This window comes from Canis lupus, chromosome 4 (assembly GCF_011100685.1).
Source record: "Canis lupus familiaris isolate Mischka breed German Shepherd chromosome 4, alternate assembly UU_Cfam_GSD_1.0, whole genome shotgun sequence".
Taxonomy (NCBI): Eukaryota; Metazoa; Chordata; class Mammalia; order Carnivora; family Canidae; genus Canis; species Canis lupus.
In genome coordinates this window covers 30,414,651-30,439,905 of record NC_049225.1, presented here as the reverse complement: position 1 = coordinate 30,439,905, position 25,255 = coordinate 30,414,651, and the positions used below count along the sequence as shown (strand labels likewise).

The 25,255-nt window shown below is 52.0% G+C and overlaps 1 protein-coding gene across 2 annotated transcripts in view; it reads right to left on the bottom strand.

The window, feature by feature from the left end:
• The window catches only part of SH2D4B (SH2 domain containing 4B), an 83,805-nt gene that overhangs the window by 25,079 nt on the left and 33,471 nt on the right, over nucleotides 1-25,255 (bottom strand). Inside the window, exons 4-6 of one of the 2 annotated variants that reach the window (XM_038534489.1) lie at nucleotides 18,935-19,082; nucleotides 3,998-4,214; nucleotides 1,661-1,788 (exon numbers count right to left, since the gene is read on the bottom strand). In XM_038534489.1, the coding sequence (XP_038390417.1) occupies nucleotides 1,661-1,788; nucleotides 3,998-4,214; nucleotides 18,935-19,082 (493 nt within the window). The remainder of the gene's footprint in view (nucleotides 1-1,660; nucleotides 1,789-3,997; nucleotides 4,215-18,934; nucleotides 19,083-25,255) is intronic. The other variant, XM_038534490.1, reaches the window with a different exon arrangement.

Here is a 25,255-nt window from a genome sequence, read left to right as displayed (position 1 = left end):
CTTCATGGTTCACAAGCTTTTTGGGCTCCTGAAGCTGTGGATGGAGGTGCACACGGCCTTGCTCACCCCTGCACGCCAGTTGCCTTCTCTGGAGCCGGAGCCACGCCCACAGCTTGCCCATGAAGGCCTCCCCATGAGCCCTGAAGAGTGTGTGGTCATTAGTGCCCATCACAACACTGAGGTCAGCTCTCCATCTGGAGGGAACTGGAAACACCTGGAAGCTGCCCAGGAAGCAAGTGGGGAGTTGACGTTGAAAGGGGAGACAAGACCAAGGCCAGGGTGCAGGCTGGCCAAGCTCCCAGGAGGCCAGAAGAAGAGATACAAAGGCACTCAGGGGTCTGATGGATACAAACTGTGGCAGAAGAGATCAATTCTACCCCAGGGAGTCCACAGGCAAACCTGGGCTCAGCGCTGATAAGGGAGGGACGACTCAGGGAGGAAGGCCGCAGGCAGCTGACCCAGAGAAGCCTGACAGTGTGGCCAGGCTGCTGGGGGACACGAGCCCCTGGGGAGCAGAGAGGAGATGTCTCAGGCAAGTGTCTCCTGGATAAGCCAGCACCCAGGGGACCAGCCCACTGTCTGGGGACACACGAGCAAGCTCAGCTCAGATCACCTGAGCCTGGCCCATTCCCGAAGAACTGCCTGGTTGATTCAAAAACTTACGAATAAACAATACATGCTTATTTGTTTTCAGCTCCTGAGTTTTGGGGTGATTTGTTACATAGCAATAGCTAACCGATCCAGACGAGTCTGGTGGCCGGTAGCGACTCCCGTTTCCCCGTAGCAAGTCTCTGCTGAAATCGCAATCCTGTTTCCCTGTTTGAGGCCGCTGCAGGTTCAGATCACTGGACTGGGGTCAGGAGCTTGAGGTATGTTCTTGAACTTGACCTCACAAGTCTATTGGTGATGTTAGGAAAACCTCCTCCCCGATCTGGACCTGTGTCCTTGTCTGTGAAACAGAGAGTTAGATAGTTCCAGGGAGCCTTCCAGCTCTCATGCTCTATGCTTGGGTGGCTCTGACCTCTTCATTCAGCCATTCGGTCCTCTGATCAACAAGTGTTTGTTCGGAGCCTGCTGTGTGCCGGCCCACGGTCAGGATCAGGGATGCGGGCTCAGACGACAAGACGTGGGCCCTGCCCAGCAGGAGCTCATGGTACACGGAGAGCTCACTGTCTTGTGAGTATAGAGAAGACCTCTGAGGAGCCCCTGACGGCCAAGGAGGCTGTGAGTGAAAGCAGTGGGCAAGAGCGTGGTCCTCCCTCCCCAGCAGAGAGCGGGGAACGCACATTTGGGATCCCCGGCGCCTCCAGTCCCCTGGACTCCTACTCAGAGATGTTTGCCTGGGTCCCTAAGGCCTTGATGAAGGCCACTCAGTAGTTCAGCTCATGCCCTGGAGGAATCAAAACCTGTGCCTTGAACTCAGCACATTTAACGAGCAAACAGAGGACAGCCATGGGACCTCTCTCCACCCAGGCGACCCCGGAGAGCCAAACCCTAGAGCTGGGAGACTGGCTGGTCTATGTGGGGGTGGCGCGGAAATACCAAGGTCCAAAGTCCTCGACTCCCCCTGATGCCAGCACCCCTTCAGGACCTCCTCCCGACCTCAGAGAGAGGCAGACGTGGAAACTGTCTGCTCCAGGGGCCCGGTAAGCCATCCTACCATGGAACCAGGGGGCGATGGATTTGGTGTTCCTCTCAAAGCCAGCTCGGCGAGGCAGCTGCTCCTCCTTAAACCAGCGGACAATGACTTCCCTGGACACGGGTCTCAGTGGGCGCTCCCAAGTCCTGCTGAGAAGGGAGAGGAAGTGTGGAGACTCAGGAAAGGGAGGGGAGGGCAGAGGACAGAGGAGGAGAGGGGAGGGAAGGCCACTATGAGGATGAGTAATGCCCACACTCGTGCCTGTGGCAAGAATGGAGTCCAGGTGCATGAAGCCACTTTGCAGATGATAATACACCAAATATTCTTATTTTTCCCAAAAGAGCATTGTTATCACTTGCTTTGAAAAAAGTCACACAGGTGGGCATGGAGAAGAGGACGGGAGGGATGTCTGAGGGAAAGAAAAGGCATTTTTCCCCTCTAGAACTGCAGGGCACAAGCATCAGCATCCACGAAGGAAGAGCCTCACGTACCCAGAGTAGCAGAGCCACCTGGAGAGGCCACTCCCCAGCCTCCCTCCCGGGGGGCCCGTGTGTAGAATGAATGTCCCCAAGGTTATTCACTAAGGGCACCCTTGGTAATAACCAAAGATTTCAAACAACTTAATGTTAAAACATTAACAGAGTTTCTGATAAATCATTTCTAGCTCATCTGTGGAGTAGAATACGATGCAGCTATAAAAAAGGAAAACTGGACCAGGGTGCCTGGCGGGCTCAGTCAGTGGAGCACAGGATGCTTGGTCTGGGAATGCTGAGTTCAAGCACTGCATCGGGTGTAGAGATTACTTAAAAAATAAAATCTTTTGGGATGCCTGGGTGGCTCTGTGCTTGAGAGTCTACCTTTGGCTCAGGTCATGGTCCTGGAGACCTGGGATTGAGTCCCACATTGGGCTCCCTACATGGAGCTTGCTTCTCCCTCTGGCTGTGTCTCTGCCTCTCTCTCTCTCTCTCTCTATGTCTATCATGAATAAATTAAAAAAAAATCTTTAAAAAAAATCTTTAAAAATAATAAGATAAAAAAGAAAACTAAATAAAAATAAATGAATAGCTAAAAACTGATATGAAAAGACCTCTAAAATATAGTTCAATGGAAATAAAAGCCAAGACACAGAGCCATGTGTATAGTGAGCAACCTTTGCTGCAAAAATACATAAATAAAAAGCCAGGGATATGACTTTTCACGTCACCAACTCCTCAAAGGAACTGGACGGGCGCACGCACACTGAGGACGGTGCCCCCCTGTGGGGCAAGGAAGAGCCAAGGAGATGGAGGCAGGAATGCGAGGCAGTTGTTTCCCATACGTCTTTTTAAATTTCCTGGTTTGTTAATCATATAAATGAAAAGGAAGGAAGGGAGGGAGGGAGGAAACGCAGGTACGGCCAGCCCTCCCTAGACCGCGGGGGGAGGGCGAAGGGGCCTACGAATGATCCTCAGTCCCAATTAGGGCAAAACTCAGAAGGGACTGGCCTCTTCTGCAGGTTCACGGTGGTTCGGGAGGCCGCGGGCACCCACCGCCCAGCCTCACGGGGCCGCAGTCGCCCGGCAGTGCCAGACATGCAAGGGACCAGCCGGGCGCCGGCGGATGGTGGGGGGGCTCCAGGCGGCCTCACGGGCAGTCGCCTCGGTGCCCTGGCCAAGCCGCCCGGGAGACGCCGGTGCGTAAGGCCCTGCACCAGCCACGCTCATCTGCCAACCTGCTAGCAGATCGGGGAATGCATCAGCGCCGGCTGCGCTCGGGACAAGGAGCCAGCCCTGCTTCCCAAGCGGCTGGGCCACTTTTAACCCTCTTGAGGTCTTACAGTACAAGTTCTTAGGGACGCCCGGGGGCTCAGTGGTTGAGCGTCCGCCTTTGGCCCAGGGCACGATCCCTGGGTCCCAGAATCGAGTCCCACATTGGGCTCCCTGCAGGGAGCCTGCTTCTCCCTCTGCCTGTGTCTCTGCCTCTCTCTCTGTGTGTCTCATGAATAAACACATAAAATCTTTTAAAAATTAAAAAAAAAAAACGAGTTCTCAGCCTGGAGTCTGTGATCTATAAGAGCTTGGAATTACATGCAAATATTTTGGGGCATTTTCATGTGCACATCTTGGAGGGTACACAGCGTTCTTTAAGTGTTCAAAGGAACCCTGGACCCTGGATTTCCAGACTCCCAGAACTCCGGGGCTAATCAACATCTGGGACCAGACTCCTCACCACCCGCTCCGGCCCCGTTATGCAGACTTGAACACTGAGGCCCACGGGGGGGGGGGGGGGGGGGGATGACCAGCTCCCAATGTCACAGCAGCTGGAGCAGAGCTGGATGGAGCCCCCGGCCGCACTGCACCTGCAGAGCCCCAGACCCACCTGACAGGTATGGCGAGCGGGGGCGGCGGCCCCGGGCCTGGGAGGTGGTGGTAGAGTCTGGCCTCCTGCTCGTGGCTCTGGCCGAGCTCTTGGAACATGGAGCTGAGGCCGGCGACCGTGCCCTTCTGGATGGCGCGCAGCGAGTGGCGCCGGTACTCGTCCCTGGCTCGCTGAGCTCCGCGGCTCCTCTCCTCGTCCGCGGCCTTGGACCTGCGCACTGGAAAGGGGTGCAGGGCGCGCTCACCCAGACTGGAAGCCCAGGCCGGGCGCCCAGCAGGTCGGGACTGGGCCCGCAGCCCCCGCACTCACCCGGAAGCCCACGATTTGGCTGGATCCACCCCCACGGGCCGGATGGAGGGCCATTCCTCCAGGTGGAGGCAGTCCCGACAGTGTGGGCTCATCTCCCCGTTCCAGGAGGAGCACGCAACCTTCGGATGGAAATGTGCACCCCTGTATGTATGTCCTCCTGGGAGTACCCTGCATGGAGCGGCTTCTCAAACCACGTGCCCGCCCGCCAGCCTCAGTGGCACCTGGTGAGGGGATCGGCCTCTCCAGACTCCACTGCCATCCCCCTCACTGGGTGGAGGCTCTGTCCCTGCCAAGCCCTCGTTCCATGCTTCCCCTGCGATATCTCATTACAGACGCTTCCCCCCAACCACCGAGGGCGGAGGGCCCGTCACTGTTTCTACATCAGAAACCCGGCCTCCAGAAGGGGACATAACTTGCCCCAAAATAAACAGCCAACGAGGGGCAGAGCCAGGGTGAGAACCCGAGCGAGGCTGGCTCTAGAACCCAAGCGGCTCCCACCACCCCCTGCAACCTGCCTCTCCACCTCTCAAGCCTCCTTCATTTGAAAACCAGGTGTGCCTGACACCAGAGCCCCTGCTCCTTCCTGCAAAAAGCCAAAAGGGCATTTAAGACCGGCCAGTCCGACCTCCTCATGTGGCTCATGTGGAATCTGAGGCCCAAGGAAGGACGGTAACTTGCCCAGCTGGGTCGGTGGCCGGGCCGAGCCAGCAGCCATCCTTCCTGCCATCACCGGGCACGCTGTTGGAAAACAGTGGTGTCCTGGGCCCCGCGCCCTTTTTCTGGGCTGCGGTGACCTTGACAGCTGATGCCTGAGTGTGTTGGAGAGAGAGGATCCTTTGGCAGCTCCTCACTCCCAGATCACAAACTCCAGATGCCCCTCTCTCCGGCCTTCCAGATTTTTCCATCCCGCCCAAGGCAGGGCCCTGTCTCAGCCAAGTGGCCTCGGAAAGACATCTGTGTGGTTGCTGCTTCTGAAACTCAAAAGGGCGTCCTAGAACTGGGGAAACACCAAGAGAAGGAACGCAGCCTGCTGGAGGCCAGGTCTGGAATCAAAAGCAGTTCTTTCGTAGTCTGATTGCGTCCTGTGCAGGCCCCTATCTGCTCCTAACATCAGATTCTTTTTGTAGAGAACTCTCGGAGCCGGGCGTGTTCTAATTGCGCACGACTGCTGATTGCGTGCGGCGCCCAGGCGGGTCGCCTTCCCCTCTGGGAGCAAACTCTTACCCACGGTCTAGTCCTCCTGCACCTCCGTTCCACTCGTGCGTAACAAACACCTACCACCTACCCACACGGGAGGACTGTGCTCTGTCGGTGTCTGGAGGGTACAAGGTAAACAGCCTGGTCCTGAAAGAAAGCACTTCTCCCTCTCACGTTGTCAAAGCCCTTTTCTTGAAACATGATAGAACATCTCCCCAGCTCCGAGGCAGGCAGTGTGAAGTCATAAAGCTCAGAAAGGTTTATGGAATGGAGGTCACGTGCAGAGGATCCAGTAGGCTGAGCAACACCCCCCTGCACCCCATCCCAGGGCCGGTGGGGGCCATCGTCTGCTCTGGTCATTGCTATATCCCTTCGTACGTATGTGTCAGTCACCAGGCGGTACCCGTTCTTGGATGACCAGGCCCGATTATAGGTATTTAAGCCTGAGCTGGGTGCAGATGTGACAAAGACCTTCCCTTCAAGGTGCTCCGAGGCTACCTGGGAAAAGAAGACAAATGTCTCTAACACCATGGAATCTGGGACAGATAAAGTATTGTTAGGGTTTAGGGCGTCGCAGCTCTCGTCTTTGGTGAGGGAGCCAACAGCCATCACAGGAGAGGAAGCATCTGGAAAGGTCAGTAGGAGTTCTCCAGAGACAGAAGCCATCCCAGGGAGGAACCTAGGTATCCGGGGCCCAGCTGGTTCATCGGCACGTTGTGGATCTGAGAACAGGGCAAGGCCTGCCTCGCGTCGCCATGGGAGAGGCAGACGAGGCCGGGATCCCCCCTGGGCCACCAGCCAGCACACTAAACACAGAAGCTGGGGCCCCACGACAGCCAGCGACCCCTGAGAGCTTACTGAAGGACAGCGACCACCCCCCCCCGCTTTGTGACAGGTTGCAGAAAGAAGTCATAGGCAAACTGGGAAGACGGGCTTTGGGGGCTCGACCAGGTGAAGCCCCGAGCCTCCCGACCCACAGACACTCAACCCAGCCTCCTGAAGGCCAGCCCGGATCCGGCCATGCTCGTCCTCGGGAGCCTCGCACACAGGGTGAAGGGCACCCCCTCCCCATCCCCCACGCCCCAGCCCTCAGGAAGCGTCCTGACCGCTCTACTGCCGTCCCCGCTCTCCTTACAGGGTTTGTTTCCGAGGCATAGTCGGTACATGACATTGTGTGAGTTTAAGGTATTGAGCGTGTTCATTTGACACATTTATGTATCGTAACGACGGCCCCAGAGCCTTAGCCAACACCTCCGGCACGTCCCTGGGGCCAGAACGGTTAGATCGAGGCTCCGAGCACCTCGACGTGTCTGCCGGGCCCTGCAGTCGGTCAGCACGACTGCCGTGGCTCCGGAGCCCCTGCTTCCCAGCGGGTCCGTGCACCTCGGCCAGCGTGTCCCCCCCCCCGCCACCCCCCCAGCCAGTGCCTGGACCCCGCCATCCGGGCAGGGTGTCACGCCGCATTGGCCTTCCTCTGGCTCATAAGCTCACGCGGCACATCGCCCGCCAGGTCGGCGCAGGTGGCAAGGTCTCTTTCCTTCCCGCGGCCTAACAATATTTCACCGTGTGCGCGTGCTGGCGTGTGTGTGCACGCACGTGTGCTCTCCAGCCACTCGTCCGCTGACAGCGGGCTGGTTTCCGTACCTCGGCCGCTGTGAACCCACGAGTGCGGGCCTCTCCGAGCTCTCCTGCCCCTCGGGGATACCTAGAAGGTGGGTGCCCGACCCTAGGGGGGTCTAAGCTTTGAGGACGTGCCATCCTGCTTCCCCCGCGGTGCCTGCCGGGTCCCTTTCCCGCCTGGGCCTGCGTCGCCCCATCCAGCTTCCCCGGGCAAGTCCCTCTGAGTCCCCTCTGGGCCTCAGGCTCCAGCTCTGTCAAGCCGGGAATGACACAGATGCCCGCCTCACGGAGCTGTCACGGAGCGTAAATGAAACGCCAGAACACTATAAACTATGAAGCGTGCTGCACGTGCGGGGTCCGAGGCCATCAGGCCTGCGACTTCGGTCCTTTCTTCTGAGCTCCCGATGCCTGAGTCTGGAGCCGGGCCGCCTGGATTCAGATCCCGGCTCCACGTCCCCGCTGCGTGACACCGGACATGTCACTTCATCACCCTGGGCCTGCGTCTCCTCCTAAGAGAAATGTAGAGAACAGCAGCCCCTACAGCGTGGAGTCCCCGTGGGGATCGAGAGCGCCGGCGGTGCGAGGAGCCAAGCCACTGCGCACGGCATCGGGTCCCCGCTGAGGGCTCCCCAACATCGTCCTCTCGGTGAGCCCTGGAGGAGCCGGTGCAGCCCTGGCTCTGGTTGGCGCACACAGGCGCCCCCCACACTGTGCTGCGAGATCCTAAAAGGATTGGATTCACAGAATCAGGAATGGATTCAGACTCCAGCCCGTGAATCTGCCACGGAAAACCTCAGCCAGAATTCGTGGGTTGTTTTCTCTTTTTTTCCTTCTGATCCAGTGAAAACAGCCAAAACTCGTGTAAGAAGCCCCATTAGGAGCAGCCACCTCCTAGCACCCGAGCCAGCAAGTGTCAGATGCTCTGAGTGGACCCCGCACCTGGGCAGGCCCGGCGCCCAATCACCCTCCTCCCACAGCTGCCCTCGGGCCCAGACAACACCCTGCAAGCCCGCACGGCACCCACGACAGGGGCGAGCACAGCCACCCCCACTTCAGGAGTGGGATCCAGAGCCTCCTTCCTCCCGCTGACAGGAGGAGCGCGGAGCCTGCAGGAAGGCACTGCCGGCTGCAGGAGCGAGGCTGACCCAAGACAGCCCTTGGGGGGCCGCCCGCAGTCACACTCCACACCACACCCAGGGGGATGCCTATATATATATATTTTCTTTTTGACTCGTTTAATCAGAAAAAATAGAAAACACGTGTCAGGAAGAGTAGGGAGAAAGTGGAACCCCTGTGCATCGTTGGTGGGCACGGACCACGGAGCAGCTGCTGTGCAAAATGGGAGAGCAGTTCCAGAAAAATCAAACATACCATTGCCATGCAAGCCAGCAAGTCCTCTGCTGGAGATACACCCCCAGAGGGCTGAAAGCGGGGCCACGGCACATTCCTGTACAGCCATATGCACAGAAGCGTGATTCACAATAGCCTAAAGGTGCGAACGACCCACATGTCCATCAAAGGACACCCAGGTAAACCAAGTATGCTAAACACACCCGGTGGGATATTATCCAGCCCTAAAAAAAGAAGGGGATTCTGGGGCACCTGGGTGGTTCTGTCGGTTAAGCATCCATCTGCCTTCGGTTCAGGTCATGATCTCAGGGTCCGAGGGTCAAGTCCCATGTTGGGCTCCCTGCCCAGGGGGCATCTGCTCCCCCCTCTTCCTCTGCTGCTCTCCCCACCCGGGTTCTCACTTGTGTGTTCTCTCTCTCTCTCAAATAAATAAAATCTTTAAAAAAAAAAAAAAAAGGAAGGGGATTCTGATTCCTACTACAACATGGATGAATCTTTTTTTCATTTTTAAAGATTTTATTTATTTATTCATGAGGGACATGAAGAGAGGCAGAGACACAGGCAGAGGGAGAAGCAGGCTCCATGCGGGGAGCCTGATGCGGGACTCAACCCCAGGACCTTGGGATCACATGCTGGGTGGAAGGCAGATGCTCAACTGCTGAGCCACCTCAATGTCCCAATGTGGGTGGATCTTTAAGACATTGTGCTAAGTGAGTAAGCCAGACACAGACACCGTACGATTCCGCTGATACTCCATGCATGGTACTCACAATAAAGACACGAAGTACAATGGTGGCTTCCAGGGGCTGGGGACAGGGTGGAATGGGGGTTTTCTGTTCAATGGGGCAGAGTTTCAGTTTGGAAAGATGAAAAAGTCCTGGAAATGGGGGGCAGTGATGGTAGCACAACACCACCAACGTACTCGATGCCACCAAACCGCAGACTTAAAAACTGGCAAATTGCGGGATCCCTGGGTGGCGCAGCGGTTTGGCGCCTGCCTTTGGCCCAGGGCGCGATCCTGGAGACCCGGGATCGAATCCCACGTCGGGCTCCCGGTGCATGGAGCCTGCTTCTCCCTCTGCCTGTGTCTCTGTGCCTCTCTCTCTCTCTGTGACTATCATAAATAAATAAAAATTAAAAAAAAAAAACTGGCAAATTGGTAAATTTTAAGTTGTGTATCTCACTACAGTTTTTTCTCAGATGGACATTCTGTACCATTCTGGGCTGAGGATTAAGAATCCAGAGGACCTGGGTGGCCCAGGCAGCTGGGTGTCCGACTCTTGACTTCAGCTCAGGTCGTGATCTCAGGGATGTGGGATCAAGCCCTGTGCCGGGCTCTGCACCCAACGGGAAGTCGGCCTGAGATGCCTTCCCTCTCCCTCCCCCTGTTCACGCTCACTCTCTCTCTCTCTCTAATAAATAAATAAATCTTGAAAAAAAAAAGAAGCCAGAGCACAGCGAAATGTCACCGTCCGCTAGACGTCTACCCAATGGCATCCTCGGCCCTCCGTTCTCTCACATGCAGACAAGGAGGACGGTCCCTTCCAGCTCTGATCCCCACCCCAGGGATGTGCCCACACCTGCCTGGTGGGGGGGAGGGCCAACACCCCAGAACTGAGACACCACCCTCCAGCACTGCCCAGCCTCGAACCCTCCTGCTCAGGAAGAAAGCAGGAGTCCCACAGGTTTGGGAGTCCAACCTCTCCCATATCAGACCTGGAAACCTCAGCCTCGGCGGGCTCAGGGGTGTGGAGAGAGCTGGGCGCTTGCTTGGCTTTACCTCCAACTGTCTGTCTGTCTAAACTGGGACAAGTTTTCATGTCTCTGGGCCTTACCTGGCCCTCCACGGAAAAGTAGAGAGAGCACCATCTTTTACCCAAGGGCCGCCAAAACTGCCAGACTGGTCTGGGATCAGGGCCTCATCTGTGCTCAAGGCTCCTGCTCAGCTCTCGAACATTGAAGAGAAACAGCAGAGGTTGCTATTCCTCCCGGCTGAATGGGCAAGCAGGTTACATAGTTCCAGAAACACAGCCAGGCCAGTCGCTGCACGAGGCAGGGTTCTTATCACTTGAACACAGTCGGCCAGGGCGTGCACATCTGTTCAGCACCCGTATGCTTCGGAGCCACTTTGCGTCCACTCTGTGCCACACAGGACCAAGGCTGTACATTGCACACCTCCAGGGGGTGCGGTCTCTGCAGGATCAGCATAGATGGGTGGGCATGGAGCAACTTCCTGGCAGATGCAGGGAGTGCAGTGCCCTTTTTTTGAATTTTCACAAGGTCAGCATAACAGCTGGCTGCCAGGTGATGCGAGGAGCAACGAGCGAGGCATAGTCCTGCCCTCGGAGAGCTTGCCGTCGAGCGGGAGAGCCACGCAGCAAACCACGGAGCTGTGGTGGAAAAGGACAGCTAGGCTGATGCCTGGTGGACCCGTGGGACTCAACCAACAGAGCCCGAGGAGGGGGTGTTCTGGGCAGAGCAAGAAGCTCAGCGGCAGAGGCCCAGGAGCGAGAGGGAACCCAGGCATCCCTCCTGGAATACGTCAGCTTGGCCAGAGGGAGGCTCCCATACGCACTGGGCAAGAAGTGAGGATGTAGAAACAGAAAAGGCCTTGTAGGAGACCAATAAATACTGGCCAATTAATTTTAATGCTTTACCAACAGGTGATTGGAAGCCACCGAAGTATTTTTTTAGCAGGAGAATGAGGGTGCTGTTTCCACTCCCCAAAGATTGGGTTGGCTGCCGCGTTGGGAATGAATCCAATTGGAACGAGAACGAAGGCTTGGAAAACAGAAAGGCAGGGAAAGAGCCATGGCGTCAAGTTCACACGGTACCAGGACGATGGGGTGGAAGGCTGTGAACCCAAAGAATGTTAAGGAAGTAGGATCCTCACAACTGGGTACGTTTGGGGATCGACAGTGAGCAAAATGGAGACACCAGACTGGCGGCCAAGCTTCTGCCCTTGACAGCCAGGTGATCAAGCCGGCCAGGGCAGGTGGGGGGAGATTGGGTTTTGGGTGCGTTGAGGTAGAAGTGCCCCCGGGATCCCAGGAGGAAAGGTGCAGTGGACGTGAGGTTCTGGAAGACCGTTAGCCGCTGCTAGTCATGACCTAGCCCTCTAGATGACTTGCCCATGGTTCCTTGGGCCCTTCCCACCTCAGCCCAGACAGAAAAGACTCGGTGCTTCACAGAATTCAGATGATCCAGTGACTTCCACAGAGAAACCAAGTGCTTCAGAGCAGCAGCCATTTGTAGTGTCCCCTCGGGTGAATGATACGTCCCTAAAAACTAGTGGATCATTATGTATTTTATATTGGATTTATATTGGGTGTATTTTATATTTTAAAGATGAAAAAGCACCCAGAATGATTTAAACTGTGTATGTGGGCCCTCGTGTTGGCTTCTGCTCCGTTGTCTGCTCCACGTGACCTTGGACAACTCGAATCTACGCTTCATCTCCTCATCTGTAAAGTGGGGGCCTCGTAGGGCTGCGTGCAAACGAGGTCAACGAGGTGCTGCCCAGAAGGGCCTCGGAAGTAGGAGTTGGTTCAGTATCACACCTTGTTGTTGCCCCTGGGTTGGGGGGTACCAGGTGGAGGTGGGGGTTGTGCAGGGCAGGGGCTGGGGATGGGCTGGGGAGGCTCAGGGGCTCTCATCCCACAAATGGGGAAAATGAAAACCTCGTGAAATGGGGAGTCTCCCTCGCCGGGGAAGGACAGGGGCAGCCCAGGTACCAAGGGATACGTGCGGGAGCAGTGTGCTGGGGCCCGATGACCCCAAAAGGAGCCTGCGGGGAGGGAGGCTCACCCACAGCTACACCCAGGCCAAGGGACGGGGCGCTCCCTCCCTGGGGACTCCGAGGCCTTGAAGGTTGCCGCCACCCATGTCCTGCTAGCAGCTGCCCAGGGCTGCGATCGGTGCCCCCTGGGGCCCTGGGAGCGACCTCACAAGTTCCTTAAGACCAGGGTGAGCCCGGGACAGACCCGCCTCCCAGTGTGAGCCCGGGACCGACTCCCCTCTAGGTGTGAGCCCGGGACCGACTCCCCTCCCAGTGTGAGCCCAGGAGTGACTCTGCTTTGGCACAACAGGAAAGCCCCCAGAGATTCTTGAGCAATTCAAGAGGAGAGGGACCCCGGAGCAGGATAGGAATCGAGCACGTGGGGGCTCCGGCTGGCCTTACTCTGAGTTATAAAGCCAGAAGTACGTGGCTTGGGGCACAGCCAGCTGGGACTGGTTTTGTCCAAAGAGAAACCGCAGCCTTTCCCGGGCCACGGGTGCACAGACCGGGCCCTGCCTTAGTGAGGCCCCCTCCGGCCCACACTCCGCTCTGCCCCCCGCCCCCCACTGTCTCTAGGCCCACGGCGTCTGGCGAGCCCCATTACCCAGCACACGGCAGCGTAGAACCATCCAAGCACAGCCCAGACTCCAGGACACTCTCTCTCTGTGAACGGAGAGAACGGAACCGACACAACCGGACTCCATCCTGGGCCTGAGCACGCATTTTTCTCCCTCAGCTCCAACCAGGCTGCCAAGCATGAGACGAGCAGAGCCCAGGATGAGGGGCCGCAGCAGAGCTCAGGGAGGAAGGGGGTGGTTAATAAGAACACAGTTCCAATATTTGGAAATAGTCTCATTTACCAAGTCATGCTGGCTCTTCTCCAAATCTCCGGGCCACCAGACATGCTCTAACTCCGCACTCCTGCGAGTTCACAGTTGAGAAATAATTAAGTGGATTCATGCCTGGTATATGCAGAGCTGCTCAGAGGCCAGAGCCTGCTCCACTATTTGAACTGAACAACCAACTCTGCAGTCGGGTGATACTAAAGGAAACAATGCCCTTCTTTCCCCTAACTCAGAAAATTTAATTTAGGTGTTTTATCAAAAACTGGCGCTCCCAGTAGATTAATGGCCCACTATAATTTTTCATATTAAATTAACTGAGTGCAGAATGGCTTTGCTGGTTTTAAATGACAGCCTCCAGCATTTAGCTCATCGTCTTTAAGAAAGCATAAGATGAGGAACGAAAACCACGGGGCCTGCATTACGACTTTTTCTCTGTCCTTTTGGAGGCTTTTCCACTGTCCGGTGCCACGCAGAACAGTCAGGAGCAGTCAGGCAGCACCTGGGCCCGTTGATCTCCAGTCTGCATCCCTAACAAAACACCAACCCAGCCCGCCTCATCTTGTCACTACAAAAGGAGGAACACTCCTGAGTGATATTTCGTCCCTCTCACTTTATCTTCCCAACACACCTCGACTCAACACGATTAGCCCCGTTTTACAAATGAAGAGACTGAGCAGCTGGGCAAGAGTTTGCTCATGGTCACACGAGCCAGTGGCAGAGCTAGGGCAGGACTCCCAGTCCAGTGCTCTTCCTCCACACTAGAGTGGCTGCAAGTGACTTCGCTTTGTAATCGTTCACTATTTTTTCAGTATAAACCTTTGTCTTGCCTTTTTTTCCCCCATCTCTTCTTCCATTCTGAATTCAAAGGAATGAATTCTCCTTTAGCTCTTGTCCATCTTACCTGTCTAGCCTCATTTTCATCATTGTTCACCGTGAACCTCAGGCTGCAGCCCACATGGAGACATGTGCCATGTCCTGCACCCACGATGCCCTGGCTTTTGCTCAGTGCTGCTCCTTCTGCTGTGATGCTTTTCCCGCCTTCTTTGCCTCCCCAGTTTTCCCAAACCAAATGCCATTTCCTCCATGGGGCCTCTCCAAATGCTCTATATACACCATGATCACGTGGGATCGGTTCCTGGGATGCCAGAATGGCTCAGCACCACAAATCAGGAATGATGATATGCCACATTAACAAAAAGAAGAAGAAAAATCATATGATCCTCTCAATAGATGGAAATAAAGCATTTGACAAAAATCAGCATCTTTTCATGATAAATGCTCTCAACAAGTCAGGTATAGAAAGAATGTACCTCATAATAGAGCCATATATGACAATCCCATAGCCAACATCACACACAACAGTGTAAGGTTGAAAGCTTTTGCTCTAAGAGCAGGAGCAAGATAAGAAAGTGCACTGTCACCACTTTTATTCACTATGATACTGGAAGTCCTAACCAGAATAATTAAGCAAGAAAAAAAATAGTAAAAGGCATCCAAATCAGAAAGGAAGAAGTAAAATCATCTGTTTGTAGGTGGCATGATCCTACATACAGATAACCCTAAATATTTCACCCCGAAATTGTTAGAATAAATAAATTCAACAAATACAAAATCAACATACAAACATCAGTTGTATTTCTATGCAGTAATGACGAATATCCAAAAACAGAAATTGGTACAACAACCCCATTCACAATAGCATCAGGTTAGGTGACATTTCGTCCCTCTCACTTTATCCTCCCAACACACCTCCACTCAACATGATTACCCCCATTTTACAAATGAAGAGACTGAGCAGCTGAGCAAGGTGAGGGGCATTAGCAAGGGCACTTTTGATGAGCATCGGGTATTGTACGTAAGTGATGAATCACTAAATTCTACACCTGAAACTAATATTACACTGTATGTTAACTAACTGGAATTTAAATAAAAACTTGGAAAGGAAAAAAAAAGAATAAAATACAGAAATAGAATAAAATTTATTCTATTAAATTTCTATTATTCTAAATTTATTTATTTATAATTATTATAAATTTATAAATAAATTTATTTATTTATAAAAATATAAAAAATTATAAATTTATAAATAAATTTATAAATCAATAAATTTAACCAAGGAGGAGAAAGACAGGACACTAAAAACTCTAAGACATGGATAAAAATAAAATTAAAGAAGACACAAATAAAGGGAAAGATATCCTGCATTCATAGATTAGAAGGGTTTATCACTTCTCAGCCTTTTGGCAGAGATCCAGTACACAGATTAGAAGAATTCGTATTATTAAAATATACATACTACTCAAAGATTCAATGCAATCTCTATTAAAATTCCAATGGTATTTTTCACAGAAATAAAAAAAATAACAATCCTAAAATTTGTATTGACCCTCAAAAGATTCTGAATAGCTAAAGGAATCTTGAGTAAGAAGAACAAAGTTAGAAGCATCTCACTTCCTGATTTCAAACCATATTACAAAGCTATAATAGCCAAAACTGGATGGTACTGGCATAAAAACAGACACATAGACCAATGGAAAAGAATATAGAGCTCAGAAATATACAGTCAACTAATCTTCAGCAAAGGCGCCAAGAATACACAATGGGGAAAGATAATCTCTCCAATAAATGGTGCTGGGAAAACTAGATAGCCACATGCAAAAGAATGAAATTGGACCCTTATCTCCTAGCAAATACAAAAATCAACTCAAAATGGATTACATACTTAAATGTAAGATCTGAAACTGTAAAACACCTGAAAAAAAAAAAAACACATAGGAAAAAAGCTCCTTGAACGTTGGCCTTGGCGATGTTTTTTTTGGATATGACACCAAAACCAAAAGTTAACAGGTGGGATTACGTCAAATTAAAAATCTTCTGCACAGCAAAGGAAATCATCAACAAAATGAAAAGGCAACCTGTGGAATAGGAGAAATATTTGTAAACCATATATCCACTACGGGGTTAATGTCCAAAATATACAGGAATCCATACAACTCAATAGCCAGAAACAAATAGCCTAATTTAAAAATGGGCAAAAGACCCATATAGATATTTTTTTCAAAAATATGTACGGATGGCCAATAGGTACGTGAAAAAGGGCTCAACATCATTAATCACCAGGGCAATGCAAATCAAAACCACAACAAGACAACCTCTCAGCCCTGTTAGGATGTCTATAATCAAAAGACAAAAGACACCAAGCATTGGCAAGAATGGGAAGAAACTGGAGCCCTCATATATTGTCTGTAGAGATGTAAAATGGTACAGTTGCTCTGGAAGACAATATGGCAGCTGCTCAACAGTTAAACATGAGTTACCATATGACCTAGAAATTCCACTCCTAGTTATATACCCAAGAGAACTGACAGTTATATGTTCACACAAAAACACACCAGTGCTCACATTACAGGGACTCTTTTGTTGGGGTTCCTCTACCACAGACATCAATCGCTGAACAATAGCTACCTGTCCTGATTGTGTCCAGTACTATTGATGACAGTGTTGAACGGAGCTAGCTCCCGTCCATCACCACGTTTTTTGAGCTTGCTCTTATGTTTTAAGAGGTTCCAGGGGCACATTTCTGCACTGAAATCTAAAGATGTTTTAAAAACTCTAAAAAAAAATCCTATTTACAAAAACTTAGTAAATGCCATTACCTGAGTATTTACTCAGGTGTTTGTACATTTCTGTTAATTTATGAATGATTTTTTTCAGTAAAAAATACACATTCAAGAACCACCAAAGGAAAAAAAAAAAAAGAAAACAATGCTCAGATGAACATTATTCATAATAGCCCAAAAGGGGAAACAACCCAAAGGTCCATTAACTAATGAATGGATAAACAGAAATGGTGGCACATGCCTACATTAGAATTTTATTCAGCCGTAAAAAGGAGTGAAAGCCTGATACACGCTACAATGCGGATGGACCTTGAAAGCATTGCTAAATGGAAGGCTATATAATGTATGATTCTATTTATATGAAATATCCATTATGGGCAAATCCATAGGGACAGGAATTAGATTAATGGCTTGCAGAGGCATGGCGGGAGAAGAAATGATCAATGGGTCTAGAACTTCTCTTTGTGGCAAGGAAATCTCTGGAACTAGTAGTGGTGATGGTTGCAATGTGGTGAGTATCCTATAAGCCACTACGCTGTACATTTTAAAAGGGTGGATTTTATGTCATATTAATTTCATTTCCAATTTTTTTTAAGTCTGGCACATGGTTGAGAAAGGCTGAGGACCAGAGGGTGGGTGAGTAGAAGTCACCCGGCATCTGCACTCCCCGTCCTGCGGCCCTGGCTCCCATCACCTCTCGGCGCCTCCTCCTCTCTCACCCCCCAAGCCCACCTTTACGGGTCTCCCACTGCCCACCTGCGTGAACCATGCCTTCTTATTTTCTCTATGTTTTGATGTTTTGACCTCGGGGGCTTTGCTGAGCCCAGAGAGCCTGGCCCTCCCAGGGTTGGCCGATTGCTAAAGATACTAAAAGACTCACCACCCATTCATGTGCAAGCCAGCCAATCCAAAATATTCCAATCCTTCCCTCTCTCTCTAGCTCTTGCTCTCTGGTGCACACCAGGGCTGGGCTCCAGGCCACTGGAGACACCCCCCCTCCCCTGTGCCCCAGAGCCTGCAGGCATTATTCAAACCAGCCAATCCTAAACCTGCTCACCTTGCCTGGCCTCACCGGTCCCAGGCACACCATGAGAAAGGCTCCTGCCCGCACTGCCTCCAGCTCCCTCTGCCTCCTGACTGCCCTGATGCTTCCCCGTGGAGCCCCGTACGGTGCATGCCCTGCTCCTGGGGGGAGGGGGTGGTAAAAATTTCTTGGGGCCAGGTCATCATTTTCACATTATCCATAGGATCCAGGTGTTACCATATCTGATTCAAATGAACCCCGAGCACACGTGGAAACCCCACCCTTCAGATCTTGCTTCCACTTTCCCCTTTCCCGTCTACCTTTTCTCCCCCTACGCTCTCCAAGCTTTGGAGCCAGCCCCACCCATCGCCACCTCCCTAAGCACACCACCTCCTGTCACCAAGCCCTCACGCTGCCGGGGCCTCTGTCTCAAACACCCTCTCCCTGTCCTGCCTCTTGGCCTCACTTGTTCCTGAGAGCCCACCACGCTTCCCTTCGTAATGCTGTGCCCTGGAAGCCCATGGGGATGGCCTCTCTGTGCTCCGACAGTGCGAGGCCCTGTCTCCCTCAAAGCCAGTAGCAGCCCGCGTGGCTGTCTCCCACCTGGCCCGTGAGCTCCTCCAACACACGCACCATGATGCCCCATTTCTGGGTGCCCAGGGCTTAGCACCAAGCCAGCAGAGTATTGGTAACTCAGTAAATACAGGGTTTTCTGTTTTAGTGTAAGAAATGTCCTCTTGGGGCATCTGGGTGGCTCAGGCGCTTAAGCGTCTACCTTCAGCGCAGGTCATGATCCAGGGGGTCCTGGGGTCGAGCCCCACGTTGGGCTCTTTGCTTGGCAGGGAGCCTGCCTCTCCCTCTCCACCTGCTTCTCCCCCAGCTCATGCTCGCTCGCTCTCTCAAATAAATGAATAAATAACCTGGGAAGGAAGGAAGGAAGGAAGGAAGGAAGGAAGGAAGGAAGGAAGGAAGGAAGGAAGGAAGGAAGGAAGGAAGGAAGGAAGGAAGGAAGGAAGGAAGGAAGGAAGGAAGGAGGAATCTCCTCTGTAGGCCTGGAGGCCCTGGAGGGAGGAGCCTAGCAGGGCCCCGGGCAGGCCATCCTGGGGGGAGGCTTGGCAGCTGGATGGGTGAAGGGGTGACGCCAGCAGGTGGATGGGGGGCGAGGGCAGGGGGGAGGCGGGCTGCTCTACTCACGCTGTTCCTCCCACTCGCGCTCCTCGTGCTCACTGGTGCCGCTCTGCAGCTGGGCCTGCTTCAGGGTCCAGTAGAGCTCCTTGGCCCTCTGCTCCTCCTGGAGGCGAATCTGCTCTTCCCCTCGCTTCCTCTCCTCTTCCTCTTTCCTCTAAAATACCACGGGGACAAACGCCATGAGGTGGGGAGAGAGAAGCACCTTTGTGGGTGGGCGGCGGGGTGGCGGGCACGGGGGCCGCCCGTGGAAGGGCCGCAGTCAGGCCTAGCCAGGGCTGCAGCTAGGACTGAGCAGGTCGACTCACGGATCGGGGCACAGGGGTGGCTCAGAGGCTTAAGCTGCTGGCTCTTGGTCTCAGCTCAGGTCATGATCTCAGGGTGGCAAGACCGGGCCCTGTGTTGGGCTCCCCACTGGGTGGTGGGGCATCTGCTTAGGATTCTCACCCTCTCCCTCTGCCCTTCCCACCCTAAAATAAAGAAATAAATCTTAAAAATATATCTATATGTGGAGCAATCTGTAGATTCTAAAGCTTTCTGCAAAGACAAGCGGACGCTGGGCCATCCTTGGCCACACTTGCCCCCTGGGAGGGAGAGGGCCGGGTACCTTTCGTCCTGGAGGCCAATGAGGCAGGTTATGATCATGTCTTAGCCTTGTGTCTGCATAAGGTATTTCAAGGACAAGCAGGTTTGGGGTTCCCACATCTCCACTTTCAGGCTCCAAGGAGGCTGTCGTGTGTGTGTGTGTGTGTGTGTGTGTGTGTGTGTGTGTGTGTTCGTCTACCTTTGTTCACAAAGTAACCAGGCACATGTCAAACGTGCATAAAATGCCAAAGGCTCACAAAAAATAATAATAAATAAAAAATAAATGCCAAAGGCTCGTTTTCAAAACCAGCAATTTTTCTAAACTGCTTCACCCCAACCTACGCCACCCTCACCCGGTGCCCGGAGGCCACGTGCTCAGTGATCTTAGTTGCTCCTTCGGTGGTGACATCTTTGGCCTGAATCACGCAGCTAATTTTTCAATTGATCGATTCTAGACATTCAACTATCACCTTTCTTTTTTGGGTACGGATTTCCTATTTACCTGTCTCCCGCACAGGTACACGCCCAGATGTTTCCTCTCCTCATCCTTATGATGTCAACGTCACAATGTGTGGTGAGATCAATGACCAGGGTGACGATGGCTCACCACAAAGCCAGGTCAGGGGGCTGTGTTCACCAATTATAAGAAGTACGTTTTGTAACTTCCTAACATAACCTCCGAAACGTGGGTGTCTCTCACAACTTACAAGTTCCTTTTTTAATAGGCAATGGGATTTTATTTCTAAAATAATGATTCACAAGCAAGCGCTTAACTCATATGGCGTCTTACATTCGGTAAAATAGGGTAGTACGATGGCTTTTTCCTTCCTGAGTTCGCAATTGTTTTATTTTGAAGTTGAATATTGAATTTTCCCAAACTTCTCTACGATCAGTAGTAAAATTTCTCTGTGCTTAATATTACAGCAGCTCAACAGCAGTTATCTTTTTTCCAGGGTCGCCGCTGTCCCCAGACGCCAGCCTTCCTTCTTCCCGCCATCTCAGCTGGTTGCTACCCGGGTCTCCTGTCCATCCGTCCATGGGGCACTCATTTCTCAGCCCTCCCTGAGTTGAAGCCTTGTTTCCCTGTTCCATGTTTTTGTTGGTTGGTTGGTTTGGTTTGGTTTGGTTTGGGGTTTTGGGGGGTGGGTTTTGGTCACTTTGTCATTCTGCAGCAGCATAACTTGCAGGACTTTTCAGGTACAGACGCACAGAGAGACACTCTCTGAGTCTTGTCTGAAAACGTCTATCTGCTGCCCTCATATACAGCTGCCAATTTAGCAGAGCATAGAATTTAATTAAAAATCACTTTCCTAAAGCACAGTTTGGAAGACGTGACTTCCCAGCACCCAATGCTGCCATTCAGATTCTCAACCTCCTGCATGAGACATTAATTTTTCTCTTTATCGCGTGTGTTCTGAACATTGTTAAATGGTGTGCCGTGGCGGGGATTTTCTTTCATGGATTGTACTAGGCACTCAGGGAGCTTTCCGCCTGAAGTGTCGGATCTTTCCAGTCTAATACACCTTGGCTTACAATTTCTTGGACAATTTTTTCTCCTCTCATTGTTTTTCTTTCTAGAATTCCTGTTTGTCAAATGCTGGACTCCTTGACTTGATCCTCTAGGAGGTTTATCACTCCTCTCTTATTTTCTCTCTCCTGTTCTATTTCCTGGTTGATTTCACTGATTTTATTGTCTAAATCCGTTGCTATGTTTTGTTTTGTTTTTCAGCATTGCATTTGTCATTCCCAAGCCTTCCTCCTTATCTCTGGTTGTTCCTTTTTGCTTCATCGCACCCTGACCTGGTTTCAAGAGTGTGACGTTTCATTGCTTAGAATTTTAGAGCTTTCCTCCTCCCTATATTCTGATTTAGATCTACGTCCTCCGTTTTTTGCTTTTTGTTTTCTTTAAAATATGGTTTTTTGTGGTGCCTCTTACTGATGTTGGAGGCTTTCCTCAGATGTCTGATGTTTCCTGGCTGTCCGTATTCAAGAGAGAAAATAACTATCTGAAGACTCAAGGGTGTAGACAGGACTTCCTAGGGAGGTGGGCTTCACTCTAGGATGACTGGATGAGGGATCAGCCATTTCACCGAGGAACACTCAAGTGGAAGTATCTAGAGGCCCTTTGTCTGAGACTATATGGGTCTTCTCCTCCATCCCACCTGGGTGAAGTCTGAGCACCAGCAAACCACCTGTCTGTTGGGGAGGCAGGCTGCAGACAGGACAGCCCCAAGACCCTAGCAAGCAGAACCCCTGGCTTGTGCCCCACACTTCACGGGAACACCATGCTTTGAGATGCCTTCTCTGCAAACATCCCCATCAGGTGTCCTCCAGGAATGGCCACAAAGAGTCCTCCCGGGGTTGGCAGTGGCAGCAGAGGTATCCGGGTAGGGTACCATCCTAAGTCCAGAGTAGGTCCTGCATGAGCCCTAGTCTCTTGTTTCTCCTCCTCAGGGTGCTCTCTGACTGTCTCCTTCATGAAAGGGGTTAACCACATGGCCCCAGAAGTTCATATTTCTGGAATCATCCTGGAGCTGAATGGCTAGGCCATGGTTCCAGCAGGGGGGCTAGCAAGGAGATGAACCCTGCCGGGCAGCACCATATGTTTATCGCCTGATCATGAGATTGCGTCACCAGAAAAGAGATAACAGGCTGATTTCCTGTGGCTCAAACTGATAATTTTTTATAAATGAAGACACCCTGCAAAAATATTGGCTGGCCCTTGACATCCCAGAGGCAACCCCCGGCTGCAGGTCCTCGCTGCTAAAAGTAAGACCTGTCCTTAATCCTCCTGCTTCTCACCCGCCCCTCGCCCACTCTCTCCGCTCGGCCTGACACACTGAGCTCTGAGCCTCTGCTTCTCCCCATCTCCTCCTGCTCAGAGGGAGGGAGGCCTAGAAGAAATGGATGGAGAAGGGGACATGAGGGCCCAGCCATCCCACAGAGATACTGGTCACCCACCTGAGATCCCCTCTTCACAGGCCCTGATGCCTCTGGTCCTGAGCCCACGAGGAATCCAGAGTGAACTACCCTCTTCCCGCAGGTGCCCCCCCAAACCCCCCACTCTCACCACTCTGTCTTCCACCCTCCAAACTTTGGCAAACATTTTCTTATCTGTTCTCTTTTTGTTGTTGTTTCTTTCAATTTCTTTTTTTTTTTGTACATGTTTAATTGGACTTTGGTTTGCCAACGTATAGTGTAACAACCAGTGCTCATCCCGTCAAGTGCCCCCTCAGTGCCCGTCACCCAGTCACCCCCACCCCCCGTCCACCTCCCCTTCCACTACCCCCTTGTTCTCATGTTATCTGTTCTCTCTTCTCATTTTCTATCTCCTTGTGCTTTACAAGGTTTTCAGTCCTTTGCTACCATTTAAATGGATCGACAAGAGTGTGGGGTTGGGGGGCGGTGGGTAACTGAGATGTTAATCGCTCATTTGATAAAAAAGGACAAAGTTTTCTGTTTCTTCTGAAACAGTATAGATTAAGGATTTTCTTTTAATTCAGCAATCAATTTTTAGTCTTGAAAAATCGGCAAAATTCCCACTTCCTAATGAATCCCTCTCAAGAGTTGGGCATGAGGACAAAAGAAGCTGTGTGGCTTCACGAGGTCACTCACCAAATACTCGCAGAGCACCCAGAGGCTCAGGCCTGTGTCGGGCTCTGGGGACACAGCAGTGGCCAAGACACACACAGGCCCCTCCTGGCGCTTGCCTTCCGGGGGTGAGACACACCAGACAAATAAAAATCAGGAAATACCAGAAAACAAACAGCGTGCAGAGAATTAAAACAGGGTAAACAACTGGAAGAATTTAGGAGGCTACCTTAGGCCGTGTGACCAGGAGTCCTCTCAGAAGGGGATATGGGATCTGACAAACAGTAGAGAAGGAGCCCATAAGTGAGTTATCGGGGACATGAAATTTCCAGGCAGAGAAAACCACAAGCACCACGGGCCCAGCACTGCAAATGGCCTTGGCCTATTTGAGTATAGAGTCATCCACTGTGGTTGGAAGAGGAGAAGTCAAAACTATATGTTGATGAGTTCGAGATACCATCCGACATCCCGGAGGCCTGCTATTAGCCGCGGGATGCGGGAGTCTAGGGCTTACGGGGGAGATCTGCTGAAGATTCCAGCTCAGGAGTCATCTGCATGGGGAAGATGTTTCTCAGCCACGGGACCTAGTGCTATCTTCACCGAGAAAGCATGCAGATCAAGAGAAAACAACCAAAAATGAGGTACGGAGCTGAAAGTACAGCGCAGGGAATATAGTCAATAAACTGGTAATAATGTTGTAGGGGGACAGATGGTGACTCCACTTACCAAGGTGCGCACTGCGTAATGCAGAGAATTGTGCAATCACGATGTTGCACACCTGAACCTAATACAACGCTGTAGGTCGATTATACTTCAACAATAACAATGAGAGAGAGAACAACCAGAGCATCTCGAGCCACTGCACCATTGAAAAGTTGAGAGGAAGAGCTGGAGCCAGGAAAGGAGGCTGAGAAGGAAGGCCTTCTCAGCGAAAAACACAGAAAGGGTGAGGTCTGTTGGGGAAGCCAAGAAAGAGAACGTTTCAAGTAAAAGGGAGCAGTAAACTGAGCTGCAGGCCCCAAGACATCACGGAAGATAAGGACAGAGAAGTGACAAGGGACGGCAGGCAGGTCATGGCCTCAGGATGTGATGAGAGAGTGGCCCTGGTGGAGTGGAGAGGCAGCCATCCGGCAGTGGGGGGGAGCAAGTGGAGATGACCTCAGATGGCCCTTTAGGGACATATTCTGCAGAGAGAAGCAGAGGCAGGAGTGGCAGGTGGAGGGGACGTGGGGTCAGGAGGGAGATGGACTCGGGTAGCAAATGCTAGAGCTGGGAGTTGACAATGGATGCGAAACGGGAACAAAAACTGGAGCAAAGGGGCAGCCCTGGTGGCTCAGTGGTTTAGCACCGCCTTCAGCCCAGGGTGTGATCCTGGAGACCCAGGATCGAGTCCCACATCGGGTTCCCTGCATGGAGCCTGCTTCTCCCTCTGCCTGTGTCTCTGCCTCTCTCTCTCTGTGTCTCTCACGAATAAATAAATAAATAAAATATTTTTTTAAAAAGACTGAATAACGTTCCATTATATACAGATTAGATGGATACACAGAATGTCTATATGTCAGATTTTACTTATCCACTCAATGCTCAGCAGACACTCAGGTTGTGTTCGGCAAATGGGGACAAAGTTTCAGTCATGCAGGATGAGTACCCTCTGGATTTACCGCATGGTGCCTACAGTTCATACCATCCCTGCTGTATACTTGAAGTCTGCTAGGACAGTAGATCTTCAGTGTTCCTGCCACACACAGAGAAGGTCACCAGGTAAGGTGACGGATGTGCTGATTGTCTTGATTATGGCCATCATTTCGCAACGTGTGCGTATACGAAAACATTGCACATCTTAAATATGTACGATTTTTCTTTGGAAGTTGTAGCTCAGTGAATTGGGGGGGGGGGGCAGGAACCACCCACAAATGAATAAATCGATAAATGGCAGAGCCGCTGCTCACTCAGGCCCCTTCACGCAGAGCGAACGGCACACTGGGGGCCAGACACCTGCCTCCACCTCCACCTTGGGGGGAAGCAACCGGCCACTTCCAAGTGACCAGGACAAGCTTCTCACGGGGACAGGGGAGGCCGCAGGGGAACATTTCACAGCTCCAGATAAAGAGCACAGCTTCCCGCCCCCCGCGGCTGACATCGCCAGAAGAACGT